Genomic DNA, 19,012 nt, shown 5'->3' on the forward strand with positions numbered 1-19,012 from the left:
TTGTGTAGAGAGTGAGCTGAGTCAACTCCTCAATTGTAAAATAGTAAAATGGCTTGTTTCATTTTAAAGGAAGCGGTTATCTTTGAGAATGTGCTTGAAAGAGCCTGACTTTACCTAAGGAAGCCTTAAGGAACCGAGGGGGGGCCTAGGAGTTGGGGAGCCGCCCCTGCCTCCACCCTGCCGGGGCAGCTTTGCTTTTGTCTGTCTCGCCGCTGGGCTCCTGCCCGGCATGTGCTTTGAGAAGGAGCTCTGCGGCTGCAGGACCCTGGGGCCCTCAGCTTAGACGGGGCAGTGCTAAAGCTCCGGGGGCCGCGAGGAGAGAAACTGTGCCTCTCGTTATTAAGTGCCTACCGTGTGCCAAGTTCTTTACTTCTAAAGAGTCCTTTATTTGTTCCAGAGCCCCCTGGGTAGGTGGTGGTCTACAATGAAAGCAGCGGCTTCTACCTGTTTTATGCACTCAGCACTTAGGTCAGTGCCCGCAGGCAGAAGAGACTCAGAAAATGGGGTGTTGAAAGGAACCTTTTTAAAAGACGAGGTAACCGAGGCTTAGAGGAGTTGAGGGCTTGCCTGAGGCCATTCGGGGTGCCAGGGTTTAAATATGCACTATACTTATTTTTTGGGTGAGGATTCAGAGAGCAGGAGAGAGTAGGTCACCTCCCAAAGGCCACCCCGCTGCAGAGCCAGGGGGACGGTTGGCTTGGCCCCCAAGCATTCCAAACCCACCCACTGCCTGTAGCCGTCCTGTGGGTGGGAGGCCACACACCTTGGAGGAAATCCCACCTCCCCTCCATCTCCCACCTTGTTTGTCTCCAGGTGGGTGACGGAGGAGTGGGGCGCCTGCAGCCGGAGCTGCGGAAAGCTGGGGGTGCAGACTCGGCTGGTGCAGTGCCTGCTGCCCCTCTCCAACGGTACCCGCAAGGCCTTGCTGGCCACGGCCTGCCCTGGGGACCGTCCCGAGGCCCGGCGGCCCTGCCTCCGCGTGCCCTGCCCAGCCCAGTGGAGGACGGGAGCCTGGTCGCAGGTGAGCTGCCCTCGGGGAGGGGGAGACTGGGCCCAAGGGACACCTTCTCGGGGCTTCGGGGGGAGCTTCTGAGGGATCTTCTCATGCTCTCAGCAGTCAGAGACTTTGTGGTTGAATATCTTTTTCCCCAGACTGGATCTTGCTTTTCTCAAAACCAGGTTGAATAGCTCCCATGTCCCTTGCTGTGGCTCTGGGCAAGGCCTTCACAGTCATTTACATTAAGCTTCACCCTGCGCTGAGGCCTGGGTCAGTGTCCGTGTGTATCAGATACACAAATTGAAGCACATTCTGGAAATGTTTACTGAGTGCCACCTCCATGCCAGGCACTGTACTAGGAATGCCGGGAGTCCAGCAGAGAGTGGACAGACCTGGCTCTTGCCCTCACGAAGCTTCGTGTCTAGTAAGGGAGGCACAATAGACGAGTAAGCTAATAGCAGGTGTATCTGCAGATTGCAGGTGGGGTGTGGGGACCAAGCAGGGAATGTGACCCCAAGTGGGGAGCGGACTGGGAAGACCTTTCAGAGGAGGTGACGTGCACGTGTGGCTACAGGGACGAGCCACAGGAAGAGGGAATGGTGGGGAAAGGACCCGGGCCAGCAGCAGCCTGGCAGTGTTCCAGAAACCGTAAGGACAGTGGGGCTGGAGCTTGACGGGGTGGGAGGTGGGGTGGGCAGGGGGCTACAAGATGACATTGGAGAGGCAGGCAAGAGTGAGATAGTGCTCTTGGAATACATTCAAGCTCCTTGCAAGGTCCTGCACCATCTGATTGCAGGTTTAAAAGATCACTCTGATGGTCCCATAAGGAGTTCAATGTCGGGAGACCAGGAGAGCGAGAGGGAGGCAATAAGAAGGAGAGTAGTTCAGGAGACAGCTGCTAGTGCCTTGGGCCCTGGAGGTTGCCGCAAAGGAAAATATTTTATGTTGTGATGTTTTAGGGTTCTCCAGAGCAACAGCATACATGTGTGTATGTACATATATAAGATTTATTATGACAACCGTGGAGGTTGGCAAGACCAAATTCTGAAGCAGGCCACAAGCTGGAAATTCTGATAAACATGATGCCAAGGACCTCAGTCTGAATTCCCCAGGGAAGCTAGCTGGTTGGGAATTCCAGCAGGAACAATGCTGAACTTGAGTCCAAATTCCTCTTCTGACTTCTGAAATCCTGAGTTCTGGCTCTTAAAACCTCCAACTGATTGGATGAGGAGATGCCCACTTTGCTGAGGGCAATCTCCTTTGTTGACAGTAGATGCAATCATTGAGCATAGGGGCAAACCCCATCTTGAAATACCCTCACAGTACAAGCAGGCCAGTGCTTGACCAAAGAACTAGATACCATAACCTCGTAACCTAGCCAAGGTGACACATGAAATTAACTATCACACATGCATTTTCTCTTAAAAACTAATTTTATCAAGGAGAAAAGCACAGTGATGCTTATTATAATAGCAAAACATTAGGAAATATCCTAAAAAGTCCATCTCTAGGAGACTGGACAAAGAAATTATGTCTGTTCAATAAATACAATAAAATATTATACTGTAAGAATAATGAATGTTTGGACTGTACATATCAGTATAGATAAATCTCAGGAAAATTAATGTAGGAGAGTAAAAGCACTGAAGTAGGATACTCCCAATAGGATACCATTTTACTTAAAAGTTTCAAAAGACACAAAGTAAGATTTGAAAATATGTTAAATTGCTGATTTATTAAAGCTCATGGTAGCATTTGAATGTGCATTTGCTAAATTCCCTATTCTTTTCTGTTTGGAATATTGCAAAATAAGTATTTTTAAATGCCCCAAATCCAGATATCCATAATGTATATCTTTATTTGGTTTAATATAAAACAAAAATTTTGAGTCTACAAAGGACTTCACAGACAAAACTAAGAGACGACAGATTGTGGCGATAGCTACCACTTGCAAGACTGACGAAGTTCTTGAGATGTTAGCTGGGGTCGCTAATTGTCCATGTTGGGAGGAAGAGCCATGTTTGTCCCATGGCTCTGCGCTCCCGTGACTCTCGGGTCTCCCTTGGTTGTCCCATGTCCTGGTGTGAGAAGTGGGGCCTGCAAGTTCTTCCCCAGCCAACCAAGAGTGTCCATGATCAGTGCCTAAACGACCCAGTGCCCTTGTCACACTGGGCCCTCTGGCTTGTCTGGGACCGCCCCTCACCCCCAGCACCCCACACCACCCATCATCAGTGTGCAAGGTGCGAGGATGGTAGGTGTGGCTGCCCTTGCAGCAGTTGTTATCTGTCTGCCTTCTGCTTCTTGTACCCATGCTTTTCCCTCTTGGGCAGAATGCCTCTCAAGCTGATTTTTGGTAAATTGAGTCACTAAGTCATTGACTGTCAGAGCTAGATGGGTCCATGAAGACCCTGTCACCCAGTTCTCTTAGTTTAGAGTTGGAAATGGCCCGAGGGGCAGTAGGGACACAATCTGGGCCCCCACATCCTGTAAGTGAGAGACCATCAAGTAAGCAGATCTGCCCCGGTTTGCGCAGTGAGGTGAACCACAGTGGGAGTGACACACAAAATACTTTACAACCCAGGCACAGACAGACAGAGTGGATGCAGGCAGTAGTGCTGAAATGGGGTCCTGGGAGTGCCCTCCCGAGCCAGGGGCTAACTGTTTAGTTCAGGGAAAGGCCCATGGGGTTCTAAGCTCAAACTGGCACAGGAGTATTTGGCCACAGGTGTGGTGTCCTGGCTTGGCTATTTGGAAGACCTGACATGTCCCTTCTGGCCAAGCAAAGACTGAGTTGGCACCTTCTTTTGTACCCTTTCTGCCCTCGGGCCTTGGCTGGACTTGGTGCTCACTGTCCCCCTCCTCTGTCTCTCTACCTCCCCCCGGCTGCTGTGGCCTGGCCCTCCCGCGGGCAGTGCTCCGCCACCTGTGGGGAGGGCATCCAGCAGCGGCAGGTGGTGTGCCGGACCAGTGCCAACAGTCTCGGGCAGTGTGACGGGGACAAGCCAGACAGCGTCCAAGTCTGCAGCCTGCCCGCGTGTGAGGGTGAGCAGGTGCAATGGGCTGGACAGGCCCAGTTCTGGCCTCCACCTGAGTCCCAGCCCCCTCTGCCTCCTCGCTCCCTAGAAATCCCAAATGCTAGAGCCCCTTCTTCCCGCCCACAGGAGGGCTCCAGAACTCCACAGCAGAGGATGACGTCAGGAAACTGGTGACCCCAGAGGGGCAGTGGGCACCACAATCTGGTCCTTTACCCCCCATCAACAAGGTATCATCAAGTAAGTGCAGTCCCTCACCCCCACCCCTTATCCCAAACCTTCCAGAAGCCCAAGTATCATGAGCCAGGATCCCAAAGACTATCTGCAATTCCAAAATGCTGAAACTTTTGTCCTAAATTTGGTGCAAACTCCTTTGGCGGTAAAATCTGATCTGAGCTAACAAGAGATAATGGCCTTTTTGGCTGCAGAACCATTGCCCTATTTGGTTATAAGGCGATGGCCCAGGCTCCACTGGGGACGTTATGTAGCATACAGTATATGTAAACTCCGAAAGCTCCAGATTCTGACTCATGCCTGGCTCCGTGATACTTGGGTAAGGGACCACAGCAGACCTAGCTGTCCTCACAGGGCGGCTGAGATGATGGACAGAGCGCGGCCGCCGCGAGCCACAAGCACGGCCCCAAGGGAGGCAGTATTGCTCCCTGCCCATCGCTCAGCCTGCCCCCCTCCCGTGCACTGTCCTTCCAGTATTTACAGGGCACCTGCTCTGCGCCAGCCACCGGGTTTCATGTCGCCTTTCTAGGCGCCTTCGTTTTCCCCTCCCTACCCTCCCAAGGACCAGGGTCCAGCAAGGTGCTTTTCAGAAAGACACAAACACACACGCATACACACCCGTGTGCAAACCCCTTAACCTCTCTGAGCTCGGTGACCTCATCTGTAAAATGAAGGGATTGGACCGGGCGAGCTCCAAGGACCTCCAGACTGCAGCTTCTGTGCATCTGGGCTGCGGCTCCAGCCCGCGGACTCCCCAGGTTTCCTTCCCTTTCCTCCCCAGGCCTGGATTCTGATTCTGGGCCTAGAATTCTGGCGCCATCTAGCGGCTTCCCATTTTCCCTGCTCTTTCCGGGCTTCCCCTGAGCCTCTTTTTCTCTGCCATAGTCAAAAATGAGTAGAAAGGTCCCACCTTCACACGCAGTCTGAAGAGTCCCGCTTTCACATACCTGAAGTAACCACACAGACATTTTTAGAGAAAGCAAAGAAAAGGAAATCGGTGTAGTGCTTCTATGCCAGGCACTTCAAATGTGAAATTTCCTTTGATTATTCACTGTCGTCAGCATTTCCCCATTTGCAGGTGAAGAAACTGAGGCTTAGAGAGTTGAAGGGACCGGCCCAAGGCTTCACAGTTTTTAAGTCGTGGAGCCTGGATCTGAACCTAGATCTACTGAATTGCACTTTCTTGGTGTAGGATTGCATGTTTCAAATGCGTGCTACCTGGTGGCACGGTATCGAATCTGCGTGCCAGAACTGTGAGCCCGTGGGCATTCCGTCCCCCCCTGCCCCAAGGCTAGAGTGGAGCAGACAATTTGGGGCTGGTTGGGAAGGGTGAGTGTTCTAACTCCATCTAGAGCAGCTTCTCAAGCTTTGAATCTCCTGGGCCTGGGGAGCTTCTAAAAACCCCAGTTCCCACACCCCAGACGGTCAGAGGCAGGGCTGGGCACCGGTCATTTGTAAAACTCTGCACGTGATTCCAGAATGTGGCCAAGGTCGGGGACTAATGATGTAGGGCGGGTTTCTCAGATGTTAGCGTCCCCAGAATCACCTGGAGGATTTTGTTACAACACGGAGCTGGTCCCTTTCCGCTGGAGCATCTGCTTCCATAGGTCTGAATGGGGCCCAAGAATGTGCATTTCTAACAAGCTTCCGGGTGAGGCAGGGGCTGTGGGTCTGGGAGCCCCGCTTTGAGGACGTGGATCTTGAGGATTTTAGTTCTTGCATTTGGCAAGGGCTCCCTCCCTCAGTCTGGCCCTCCCGTCAGGGAGCCCTGTGGTCCCTCCTCAGGAAAAGCTTCACAGTGAGTCCAGCAAGGAAGGGCGCGGAGGGCCGGCGGTTGGCGGGGTGGTGGGAGGAGGGGGCCTTGTCCAGCACCACCGTGCTGACGGGTGCCCTTTTTTCCCCTCCCGCGCCCCTCTTTGTGCTGTGCCTGCAGTGGAGCCATGCCGGGGGGACAGGTCCATCTTCTGCCAGATGAAAGCGCTCGGCCGCTACTGCTCCATCCCCGGCTACCACCGGCTGTGCTGTGGGTCCTGCACCGGGAAGGTGCCAGCCTCTGATGCTAGCCTGGACCCCGGCTTGGCCTCACCACCACCCATCACCACCCCCGGGAGCCTCTCTGCAGGACCCAAGGCCCCCCCAGATGCTGTGGCGCCCACCAGGGGGCTGGCGGGGCCAGCCGGCCATCGGCAGGACCTCACCACACAGCTCCCAGAGCCTCTGGACAGAAGCTCCGCAGTGACCCAGAGCCGCTTTGCCCCCCGGAAGCCGAGCCCTGGGGCGTTCTGGGGCACTTTCCCTCCCACCCTCTGGGGGCTGCCCCAGGCCTCGACTGCGGCGCCCATGCCAGGCTCCCAGGATACAGGGCAGCCCCGGGAAGGCCGGGAGCTCCCAGGCACCAAGCTCCCCACCCCGCCCCCGTGACCTGAGCCCTGCCTCCTGTTCTGGCAGTCAAGTTTACACGTCGTGTGCTGCCCCCGGGCCCTGGCGCAGAGAATGCATACTGCGGACAGGGGCAAGCACAGACTTCCCTTTAAGTTATTTCCTTGTCGTTCTTGTCTAGGGTGGGACACCCTTCACCCATGAAGGGATAGAAAGAAGAGAAAGATCAGGGAAAGCCCTAACCAGAAATACCTCAGCAAGCGGCCCCAGGCAGCAGAATTGAACTTCTCAGGGGTTCCTGTTTGTTCACCTGCCAGGGTCGCGGGCCAGCTCTTACCTACTCCTCACAGCCCCTGGGCCCGGGGCAGGGCTGTCGCCCAAGCTGGAGGCCGTCAGCGCTTCCTACCTTCGCCAGGACAGCCCCTCTGCCCAGGAAGGCAAGGTGGGGCCAGGGACAAGGGTAGTCTGGGTGAATCTGGCCATGAGGCCTCCCCCTTCAGGGCTGGGGACAGGGAAGGTAAGGCCAGCTCAGGCCCAGGTCTTAGTTGCCAACACTGAGCTGGCCAAGGCAAGGAGCAGAGTCCAGCTCGCCCCTGCCGGCGTGAGAGCAGCGTTTGAGCCCTGTTGTGTCCCTGAAGTTATTTCTTCCTGTTGCTTCTGGTGGCTCCAGGTTACGGGTCGGCCTTGGAGCAAGCTGGGACCCCACCCCTACACGCAGAGAAGGGGTCTGGAACACTCTGGAACCATGTCCTCCTCATCCAGGGTTTCTAAACTGGTGCTTGACCCCTGCCTGGACCAGGAGTGGCTGCGTCAGTCATCGCTCTGGGGCTTGCAGGGAGGTGGGCCTGGAAGGGGACTTCGGGGACCACAGGCGGTGCACGGCTTAACAGGCCGCGCCAGGCCCTGAGCACATGCCCCTTCCCCACCGTGGCTTCAGTCATTGCCCCCCACCAAAGAACACTCCTGCTGGAGCCGGCCGGCATTTCTCCCACCTGGCTCAAGCTTGGCCAGAGGTTTGTGGTGCTCGGGGTGGGGGTGGGGGGTGGGGATTGGCCAGGCCCCAGGGCTGAGGACCAGGGAGTCCACTCGGAGCCAGACCTCGGGGATGACAAGGGCGACTGGGGCCAAGGGCCGGCCTGGAGCCTCTGCGCCCCTGGGGCAGGGAGGAGACACTGAGGTGCAGTCCTGCCAGGCCCCTGCGGTGCTCAGCTGCCCTCCGGGCTATCGCCAAGGGGCGGCACCATCCCTAGACTCTCAGGACGCTGCTCAGGCTCCAGGATGCCTCCCAGGGGTCCTCACTCCCAGAACTCATGGAGAGGGTCACCCAGACCCCCCCACGTCAAGACAGGTGCTTGTCGGTTCTTCTTTCCCCTTCCTCAGCCGGGACAAGGGGGCTGTTCTGAGCCGGCCCTGATGAATAGGAGCAGGGGGTCCCCCAACTTGAACCCCCCCTTGGAGAATAGAAGCCCCAGAGAGGGTGACCGCAGGTGCTTTCTCCACCCATTGCAGTCCCGCTCTGGGATGCTGGTGCACACATTGAATCCTTCCCGTGAGAACCCAGCCTGCCAGTGTTGAGGTGTGTAAATTCTTGTGCCTTTGACATCCAGAGCTTTTAAATTTTAAGTATTTATTAAGATTGTCCTTGGTGTATTATTTGGATCCCTGAAAGTTTGTGTTGTGTGTATTCTTTTTTTCCTCTTTATTATTGTGTTACACTTTGGCAAGATTATCGGGAGTGGGGAATGGGACAGACTGGATGCCCTGCTCCCCCAACTTGGCGCTCCTCATCCTGAGGCTCCTTTGAGCATCAAGTTAGGGTGAAGAGGCAAGAACAGGGCTGAGTCCTGGGGTCCCACTTGGATTCTGCCACTGAGAGCTCTGTGACCCTGGGCAAGTCCCCATCCAGAATTTGGGCCAAAGGGTATAAGTGCTAGGGAGGCAGCATTGGGATCAGCTTAGGGAAGACCATTCCAACCCTCAGAGCTGTTCACACATGCCAGGGAGGTCTCCTTGGAAGGTGGTGTACGGTCTTCCTTTGTGAGAGTCTGAGCGAACGTGGATTAGAATGTGGGCCAAGAGCGTGCATGAGAGTGCAGTAGAAATCGATGCATCTTCTGGGCAGGGAGGCTTAATATGAAACTACTGACCACTCCTCACCCTTGCCCATGGCAGACATCACTAGCCCATCACCACACTCTTTCAGTGTATTTCATAGGCCCATTGCTAACATTTGTGGGGTCCAGGATAAAAGCACAAACTGAGACCTCCCCAGCCCAGAGCCTACCTCTCTTTGACATCTGACTTCATCCTGCACGTGTGTGGACAGTCCAGTTCTATCCTTCTGATAAAAGCCTCTTTTTGGCTACTCTTTGGGCTTAGGGTAACCTGGTCAGAACTTAGGAAGACTGGCCCAAGGCAGAGGCTGGCTCAGGGCTCAGAATTGGGCTCAGGATGGTTCGGGCAGGAATTATGTGGACCCAGGTACCCAGAGTGTGGTCTGCAAGGAAGCAGATTGTGGGTTCCACCTCCCCTTAGCCCAGTGCAGTCCTTGCCCACAGGGTCATATGGGCAGAGAGGGGCCAGAATGGGGCCACAGCAACATAACTCTAACAGCAGTCCTGACACATTGGGTGGGGCAGGGGTAACACATGGAAAATGCATGCCCACATACCCTTATCATGCCCATGGCAGGCATTGCTAATCCAGAGCTGAATGCTGACATGCCTTTATCATGTCTACGGCAGACATTGCTAATCTATTGCTGATCTCTTCCCTGGATTCCCCTCAAGAATCCTTCTTTAACATAGCATACCAGGTAGTGACCACTGAACAATTGCCATACCAGGTCAAGGGGCCAGAGTGCAGAACTGGATCAGTAAGTCTGAATTTTACAGCAATGGGGACCTCCATTCAATCAACACCTCAAGCAGAAGGTTAACATCTAGAGGAAAGATTGCAGTGCTTGAGTCAAGGAATAAGGACCCAGAAACCGGCCTCTGAGAAACAGCCCAGTGTGGGGATGAGGGATTTCTAGGGAGTCTGGGGTCTCTAAGATCCAGTGGTTGTTTTTCGTATCTCCCCTCTGCTCGTGGCACCCATGCTGACAGCACAGGCCTTCCACCACTGAGGCTGGTATCCTGAACAGACACTCAGGCTGCTATTACTGCAACAGTAATATGTGCACCACTGCTAGCTTCCACTTTCTACTCTCTTATACTGACTTCCTGTCCTACGGTTCTTTGAGAGTTGTGTTCTCTTACTAAATATAAAAGATTGGGAAGAGTAGGGAGGAGTTAAGGGTCCTGGCTGCTCAAGTAGATGGACAGATAGTAAGACAAATATATATAAAATAAAATAATAAAATAATCGAAATAAAATAAAATCCCTGCATCCCTCCCTCCCCCCAAAAAGAAAAATATTCTGAGGCTTCCTATCACCTCATCTGAAAAACAGGAGTGAATGCATTTGCCTTGCCTACCTGTGAAAACACATTGAAAACCTGTGACCAGAGAATGTGCGGTGCTGGACTGATGGTGGTGGTGGTGGTGAGCCCAGGAGTGACACCAGTCGCTGGGTTATTCCTGGGATGAAGCTTAAGGGATCTAGACAGCTTGAGAGGATAGAGTAAGTTGCTGGCTGTGCCACAGATGAGGACAAGAGTCAGGGTTTGGGTTCCCCAGAAACTCCAAACCTCAACCCATGGAATCCTATTGCTTCTCCAGTCTCCCTATGGCCCTCTCCCATGGTGGCCCAAGCCTGCCTGGACTGGGAGCCTTGAGAGTCCAAGCCACACCTCAGGCCACAGGTACCCACACCCTTCTTAAGATGTAGAACACTGCAAGAGGACACTGTGAATGGACAGGACAGCAAAAGAACATCTAGATAATGATATTCTATTCATGAATTATTGTGGTTAATAATCGAGAAAATGTGGCATTGGTGTGGAAAAAGTGGCCATGGTGGCTGCTGGGTGCAGGGAATGGGAGGAAGAGATGAGATGTGGAGGCATTTTCGGGACTTGAAGTTGTCCTGGGTGGTGCTGCAGGGACAATTGCCGGACATTGTATGTCGTATGTCCTCCCATGGCCCACTGGATGGAACTTGGGAGAGTGTGGGCTATGGTGTGGACCACAGGCCATGGGGTGCAGCGATGCCCAGAGATGTACTCACCAGATGCAATGGATGTGTCATGATGATGGGGGAGAGTGTTACTGTGGGGGGAGTGGTGGGGTGGGGGCGGTGTGGGTGAATGGGGACCTCATATTTTTTTAATGTAATTTTTTTTTAAATGAATAAATTGAGTAGAATTTGGAAAGAAAAAAAAAAGAACATCTAGAGAGAAGATCAGTAAGGAAATAGGCGATTTGGACAATGCTATAAACCAACTAGACATAACAGACATTATACCACACTTCAGCCAATGTTTTAGTTAGCTAAAGGCTGCCAAACAATATCTCAAAAATAGATTGACTTTCACAATGGGTATTTATTAATTTAAAAGCTTAGAGTTCTGAGGCCATGAAATTGACCAAATCAAGGCGTCATCAGGTATTTTCACCCTGAGCTGCAGCTGTATCAGGCACATGGCGGTGTCCACTCATCTCTCCCCTCTCCTCTGGCCTCGTTGCTTTCAGCTTCTGGCTAAAGTGGCATCCTCTCTGCCTCTGTGTTCTGTTGACTTCAGCTTCTCACTCCCAGGGACTTCTCCCTTAGCTTCTCTGTCTCTGCAGCTTTCTTTTACTGTGTCAGTGGCTTCTTATTCTTCCATTTATAAAGAACTCTAATAACAGGAGTAAGACTACCCTTGGGTCATGTAATCTAATCAAAGGTCCTTAACTGAAGTAATTTAATCAAAATAGCCTGCCTATCATAGGTTTACACACAAAGGAATGGATTAGCTTTAAGAACAGGATTTTCTGGTGTCCACAAAACTCCAAAGTGCCACACCCAACAACAGCAGAATACACATTCTTCTCAAGTGCCCTCAGATAACTCTCTAAGATAGACTACAGGTTATGGTCTCAATAAATTTTAGAAGTTTAAAACAATACAAAATATCTTCTCTGATCACAATGGGATGAAGCTAGAAATCAATAATAGAATAATGGAATTATTTCCAATAATGGAAAACTCACAGATATGTGGAAATTAAATAATACACTCTTAAACAACTGATGGCTCAAAGAAGAAATCACAAGGGAAATTAGGAAATATCCTTGAGGCAAATGAAAATGAAAACACAATATACCAAAACTTGAGGGATGCAGCAAAGACAGTACCAAGAGGGAAATTTATACCTGTAAATGATTACGTTAGAAGAAGAAAGTGGTAGTCAATATGCCACAGCAGCTAAAAGAACTGATTCTGAAGACAGCTTGCCTGGATTCAAATTCCAGTACTGCCACTTACTGGCTGTGTAATCAACAAATTACATAACCTCTCAATATGTCCCATTTTTTTCATTAACAAAGTGGGAATACTGTATCTAACTCAAGGAGTTGTTGAGAGAAATAAATATAAGATAGGCACTTACTACAGTGTCTGGCTTATAAGACTCCTACAAAGTTTGATAGTTAATAAAATGTAAACTACACAAGGGCAGGGATTTTAAAAAGAAGAAGAAAGATCTCAAATCCGTAACCTAACCTTACACCCCCAAAGGAAAGGAAGGAAATAATAAAGATTAGGACAGAAATGAATGAAATAGAAGACAGAAAAGCAATCAAAAAGAATAAATGAAACCAAAAGTTGATTCTTTGAAAAGATCAATAAAATTTACAAATCTTTAGCTAGGCTGACAAAGTGAAAAGGAGAGAGGACACAATTAATAAAAATTAGAAATGAAAGGGGAGCACCACTACCAATCTTAGAGAAAAAAAAGAACTACAAGAGGATTATGGTCCACATCATAGCCCACACTCTCCTACAGGTTATGATGTGGACCATTGACCATGAGGTGCAGCGGTACTCAGAGATGTATTCACCAAGTGCAGTGAATATCTCATGATGATTGAGGAGGTTGTTGTTGTGGGGGGAGGAGTGGAGGGAGGGGGGTGGGAGGTGTGTGGGGACCTCATATTTTTTGAACGTAACGTTAAAGAAATAAATAGAGACCAAAAAAAAAAGAGGATATTATGAACAATTGTACACCAACAAGTTAGATAACTTAGATGAAATGGACAAATTCCTAGAAGCACACAAATTACCTAAGCTGTCTCTAGAAATAGAAGATCTCAACCAATAATATTAACAATAAAGAGACAAGAGATTGACTCAGTAATCAAAAACCTCTCGACACAGGAAAGCCCAGGACCGAATGGCTTCACTAGGGAATTTTGCCAAACACTCAAAGAAGAATTAACACCAATCCTTCCCAAACTGTTTCAGAAAGCTGAACAGGTGGGAACACTTCTTGACTCAACCTATGAGGCTCAATCTAATAGTAAAGCCAGGTAAAGATATCATAAGAAAAGAAAATTATAGACCAATATCTCTTGTGAATATAGATGCAAAAATCCCCCACAAAATACTAGCAAACAAAATCCAACAACATATTAAAAGGATTATACATGATAACCAAGTGGAATTTATCCAAGGAATGCAAGGATGGATCAACATAAGTAAATCGATCAATGTAATAAACCACATTAATAGAACGAAGGGGGAAAAAACCTACATTATCACCTCAATTGAAACCAGTTTTCTTTTTTTTTTTTTAAAGCTTTATTTATTTATTTCTCTCCCCTTCCCTCCCCACCCTGGTTGTCTGTTCTCTGTGTCTATTTGCTGCGTCTTCTTTTTTTTTTTTTTTTTAATTATTTATTTATTTTTTAATTTACATTAAAAAAAATATGAGGTCCCATTCAACCCCACCGCCCCCCCCCACTCCCCCCGCAGCAACACTCTCTCCCATAATCATGACACATCCATTGCACCTGGTAAAGTTCATCTCTGAGCATCACTGCACCCCATAGTCAATGGTCCACATCATAGCCCAGCCTCTCTCACATTCCATCCAGTGGGCCCTGGGGGGATCTACAGTGTCCCGTAATTGTCCGTGAAGCACTATCCAGGACAACTCCACGTCCCGAAAATGCCTCCACATCTCATCTCTTCCTCCCGTTCCCCACACCCAGCAGCCCCCATGGCTACCGTTCCCACACCCATTCCACATTTTCTCTGTGGACATTGGATTGGTTGTGTCCATTGCACACCTATGTCAAGTGAGGGCTTAGATTCCACATGGGTACTGGATGCACTCCTCCCGCTTCTAGTTGTAGACACTCTAGGCTCCATGTTGTGGTGGTTGACCTTCTTCAACTCCATGTTAGCTGAGTGGAGTAAGTCCAATAAATCAAAGTGTAGGAGCTGAAGTCTGTTGAGGCTCTGGGCCTGGGTGTCATATTATCAGTCCAGAGATTCAAATCCCCTACATATATCTCAAACCCAGCACCAACTACAATTCCAATAAAGTAGCATGCAAGTCTTATGAAAAGAGATCCCCTCTGAGTCCAATTCCATCACGCAGACTCAAAAGAACCAATACCTGGGGTTGTATCTACCTTATCTGTCTCTTAGACTCTGTTCAGTTGTACATAGGGGTATTCCTTGTGACAACCTCCAGACTCTTTTTTAGAGACTCACAGCCTTATAATCTCATTTCTCCTTTCCATTTCCCCCTTACATTAGGTCAAACCGCTTCCCGAAGTCATGTTATTATATGTAGACAGGTATATTCTGCTGTTCCGCATTGAATCTTTAATTCAAGGTCATTTTCTAGTTGCTTCTTCAGCTGGTATGTGGTAGTGATCCCTCGGTGCCAGGGAGGCTCATCCCCGGGTGTCGTGTCCCACGCTGGGGGGAATGCATCACATCTACACGCTGAGTTTGGCTGTGAGAGTGGCCACATTTGAGTAACATGAAGGCTGTCAGGAGGAAACCCCCAGGCACAATGCTACTCTAGGCCTTGTTCTTATTGCAGGTGTATAGGCTCAAAAGTGTAGCCATTAGTATCAAGAGCCCACTGTTGGGCCCTCCTTCCTTCCTGGTTCTTGCCGTTGCACCTGGAGGATTGCCGCTGCTCTCCCAGGGCCCACAACAGTGACCCCCCGGCCAGGAGCCCAGTACCCCCCCAGCTGTTGTTTTTAATTGTTTCCACTATGAGTATATATAGACATTACCATATACCCTGGGCATATGCCCTGTATAAACTCCCTGTCAACCATATATATCTTGTCAATAACATCCCATATCAGTATTCCTCCGCTGCCATTGTTGAACCACTCTGTGATCCAAAACTTCCCGTAAAGTGAATCCCAACATAATGTCAGCTTCAGAAGAGTCTTAGATCACCGAAGTTCTTATATACAATATACAGTATTTCCCCAGATCCACCATAAAACCTTTTCCCTTCTACAGCAATAATCTTTTAACTTATTCATATCATATTTCCTGAAACTGATGTACAGATTCCGAAACTATAGTTTTCAAACAAGGTAACATTTGTGCTTACTATGTGGTCCATACTTTAGGTTGTACAGTTTTCTAAATTTTTTAGTTATCCTATGTTTTGTCTTATGGATTTCATTATTAGTCTGTCATCCCCTATATGTTTTTGGTGTAATATTAGCTGTTTTATATTCATCCTCGTGTACTCTCACATAACTCCTCTTTTGCCCCCTTATTTACCTTTGTTCCATCCATTGCACATCCATTTTCCCCTCCCCTTAGGGCCCACAACGCCTGCCAATCTAATGCCCTGGGAGCCATCCTTTCTCACGAGAGATACAGCTCTCTCTATTCGACGGCATTAGTCTTCCCCAGGATATGGGTCCACCCCACCCAATGGTAGAACCCACCTTGGCAAAATGAGCCTTCAGCCATTCCCTCCGGAGTCCGTGCCGCATCAGACCATACCCCCTGAGCATCCCTGTCCACTCCTGTTGTTGTCAGTGGCATGGGAATCTGTGTTTCTTTTTGTTATTGTTGTTGTGTCATCTTGTTGTGTCAGCTCTCCGTGTGTTGCGGCACCATTCCTGGGCAGGCTGCACTTTCTTTCACACTGGGCGGCTCTCCTTACGGGGCGCACTCCTTGCACGTGGGGCTCCCCTACGCAGGGGACACCACTGCGTGGCACCGCACTCCTTGCGCGCATCAGCACTGGGCATGGGCCAGCTCCACACAGGTCAGGGAGGCCCAGAGTTTGAACTGCGGACCTCCCATGTGGTAGATGGATGCCCTAACCAGTGGGCCAAGTCCGCCGCCCGAAACCAGTTTTCTTGATTAAAAAGAGGGCATACATGGAAAACCCACAGCTATCGTCATAGTCAATGGTAAAACACTGAAAACTTTCCCTCTAAGACCAGGAACAAGACAAGGATGTCCATTTCACCACTGCTCTTCAATATCTGAAAGTCCTAGCTAGAGCAGTTAGGAAAGAAAAATAAAGAAAACATCCAAATTGTAAACAAAGAAGTACAACTATCCCTATTTGCAGATGACATGATCTTATACAAAATAGAATATACAAGAATGCTACTAGAGCTAATAAACTGATAAATTCAACACTATGACAGGATATAAGATCGGCATGCAAAAATCAGTAGTGTTTCATATACCAGCAGTGAACAATCCAAAAATAAAATCAAGAAAACATTTCCATTTACAATAACAACTAAAAGAATCAAATATTTAGGAATAAATCTTACCAAGCATGTGAAGAATTTATACACAGAAAACTACAAAACATTGCTGAAAGAAATCAAAGAAGACCAAATAAATGGAAGAACATCCCATGATCATGGATTGGAAAACTAAGTATTGTTAAGATTTCAGTTCTACCCAAAGTGATTTACAGCTTCAATGCAATCCCAATTAAAATTCCAACAAGATTCTTTGCAGAAATATAAAGTCAATCATCAAATTTACATGGAAGGGTAAGGGGCTCCAAATAGCCAAAGCCCTCTTGGAAAAGAACAAAGTTGGAGGACTCACACTTCCCAATCTTAAAACTTATTACAAAGGCCAATAATCAAAACAGCATGGTACTGGCACAAAGACAGACATATAGACCAATGTAATTGAATTGAGATCTCAGAAATCAACCCTCACATTTATGGTCAACTTATTATTGACAAGAGAACAAAGAGCACTTAATGGGGGAAAGAACAGTCTTGTCAACAAATGATACTGGAAAACTGGATATCCACATGCAAAAGAATGAAAGTGGACCTCTACTTCACATTGTATGCAAATATTAACTCAAAATGGATCAAAGACCTAAATAGAATGACAACGATAAAACTCCCAGAAGAAAACATAGGGAAACTTCTTTAGGAGCTTGGATTAGGTAGTGATTTCAGACTTCATACCAAAAGCATGTGCAAAAAAAGAAAAAAAACAGATAAATGGAACTTCACCAAAATTTAAAGTTTTTGTGCATCAAGAAAGTGAAAAGATAACACAACCTACAGAATGGGAAAAAATATTTATAAGCCATATATCTGATAAGATTGTAATATCTAGAATATATAAAGGACAGCTACAACTCAACAACAAAGAAATAAATAACCCAATTAAAAAATGGTTGAAGGACCAGAATAGACATTTCTCCAAAGAAGATACACAAAGGGCCAATAAGCTTGTGCAAAGATCTCAACATCATTAGCCATTAGGGAAATGTAAGTCAAAATCACAGTGAAATACCAGTTCACACCTTCTAGAATGGCTACTATTTAAAAAACAGAAAATAACAAGTGTTGGTGAAATTTGTGGAGAAGTTGGAACCCTCATACATTGTTGGTAGGAATGTAAAATGGTATGACTGCTGTGGGAAACAGCTTGACGGGTCTTCAGAAAGCTAAGCATAGAATTACTGTAGGACTGGCAATCCCACTTCTAGGTATATACCCCCAAAAGAAATGGAAGCAGGGACTTGAATAGATATTTGCACACTGATGTTCTCAGAAGCATTGTTCACTTACCAAAAGGTAGAAGCAACCTAAGTGTCTATCAACAGTGTCCATCCACAGAAGAATGGATAAGTGAGGGATATACATTCCAGGGAAGGTTATTCAGCCATAAAAAGGAATGAAGTTCTGATACATGTGGCATGGATGAACCTTGAAGACATCATGTTGGATGAAATGAGCCAGACACAAAAGGACAAATATTGCATGATCTCACTTACAGGAAATAATTATAATTTGCAAATTCATAGAGTCTGAAATTAGACCACAGATTACCAGAGGCAGAAGTGGGGCTGGGGCATGGGGAGTTAATGCTTAATTGGTCCAGAGTTTCTCTGTGGGGTGAGGGAAACATTTTGATAGTGGCTGGTGTTGATGGCAGCACAATATTATGAATGTAATTAACACCACTGAATTGTATACTTAGAAGTGGGAAAAATGGGAAATTTTAGGTCATATATATATTATCACAATTTAAAAAATTACAAGTCCATAGAGCTTTACAAAACAAAGAATGAGCCCTAATGTAAATGGTGGGCTATAATTAATAATGTGATTAAAATAATATTGTTTCACCAATTGTAAAAAAAGGGGCCACTCTAATGCATAAGTGTAATTATAGGGATTGCTGTGTATGTGTGTGTGGGGGGGTATATGTGGGAACTCTGTACTTAGCACTGCATGAATTTTCTGTAAACATACAACCACGCTAATTAAAAAATTTAATTACACAAATTACACAAATAACGTGTGTAATGAGAGTTTTACAAACCTTATAGGAAAAAAATCCATATTTTACCTACATAACCATTGTTAACAGTTTATTTATACTTCCAGTTATGTGCATGTATGAGCACGTGTAAGAGTGTGTGTGTCTGTTCACACACACACACATAAATTGGATATTACTATTCATGCTATCAGTAACTTTCCCCACCCTCCCAAGTAAGGACCTCTTGCCATCTTCATATTTATTGAGCTATATCTTTATTTTTAATGCCTATATAGTAACTCATTATATGACTAGGTGAGAATTTATTTAACCAAATCTCCAACTAGTGAAATTTAAACCACTTATAAATTTTGGTATCATAAACAACAGTGGGCATTTTCATAAGGTAAAAATTTGTATGCTTATCTAATTTTCCTTAGGAAACATTCCTAGAAGTGAACTGAAGAGAACTATGTACCCAAACATACTTTAATAGTGATATGCATTTCCAAATTGCCTTCCGGCAATGTTCAAAGTTTAGTCGCCTTAATGGATAACCCAAACTTCAAATGTTTTGATTTTCCTTATCTTCTCTCAAAACATGTACATAGTCCTGGCCATCCAAACAGATGCCATTATCAGAACCGTTTATAATGCCATCGGGGCGTGGCAAGAAGTAGCATTTGTAATG

At 47.7% G+C, this 19,012-nt stretch overlaps 1 protein-coding gene across 1 annotated transcript in view; it reads left to right on the forward strand.

The window, feature by feature from the left end:
• Positions 1-8,310, forward strand: part of ADAMTS14 (ADAM metallopeptidase with thrombospondin type 1 motif 14) — an 83,680-nt gene extending 75,370 nt beyond the window's left edge. Inside the window, exons 19-22 of the mRNA XM_058298978.1 lie at positions 814-1,021; positions 3,910-4,039; positions 4,159-4,269; positions 6,197-8,310. Of these exons, the coding sequence (XP_058154961.1) occupies positions 814-1,021; positions 3,910-4,039; positions 4,159-4,269; positions 6,197-6,684 (937 nt within the window). The 3' untranslated portion in view covers positions 6,685-8,310. The remainder of the gene's footprint in view (positions 1-813; positions 1,022-3,909; positions 4,040-4,158; positions 4,270-6,196) is intronic.
• Positions 8,311-19,012: the final 10,702 nt, after the last annotated feature.

Source organism: Dasypus novemcinctus, chromosome 6, assembly GCF_030445035.2.
Source record: "Dasypus novemcinctus isolate mDasNov1 chromosome 6, mDasNov1.1.hap2, whole genome shotgun sequence".
In the NCBI taxonomy this organism is placed as follows: Eukaryota; Metazoa; Chordata; class Mammalia; order Cingulata; family Dasypodidae; genus Dasypus; species Dasypus novemcinctus.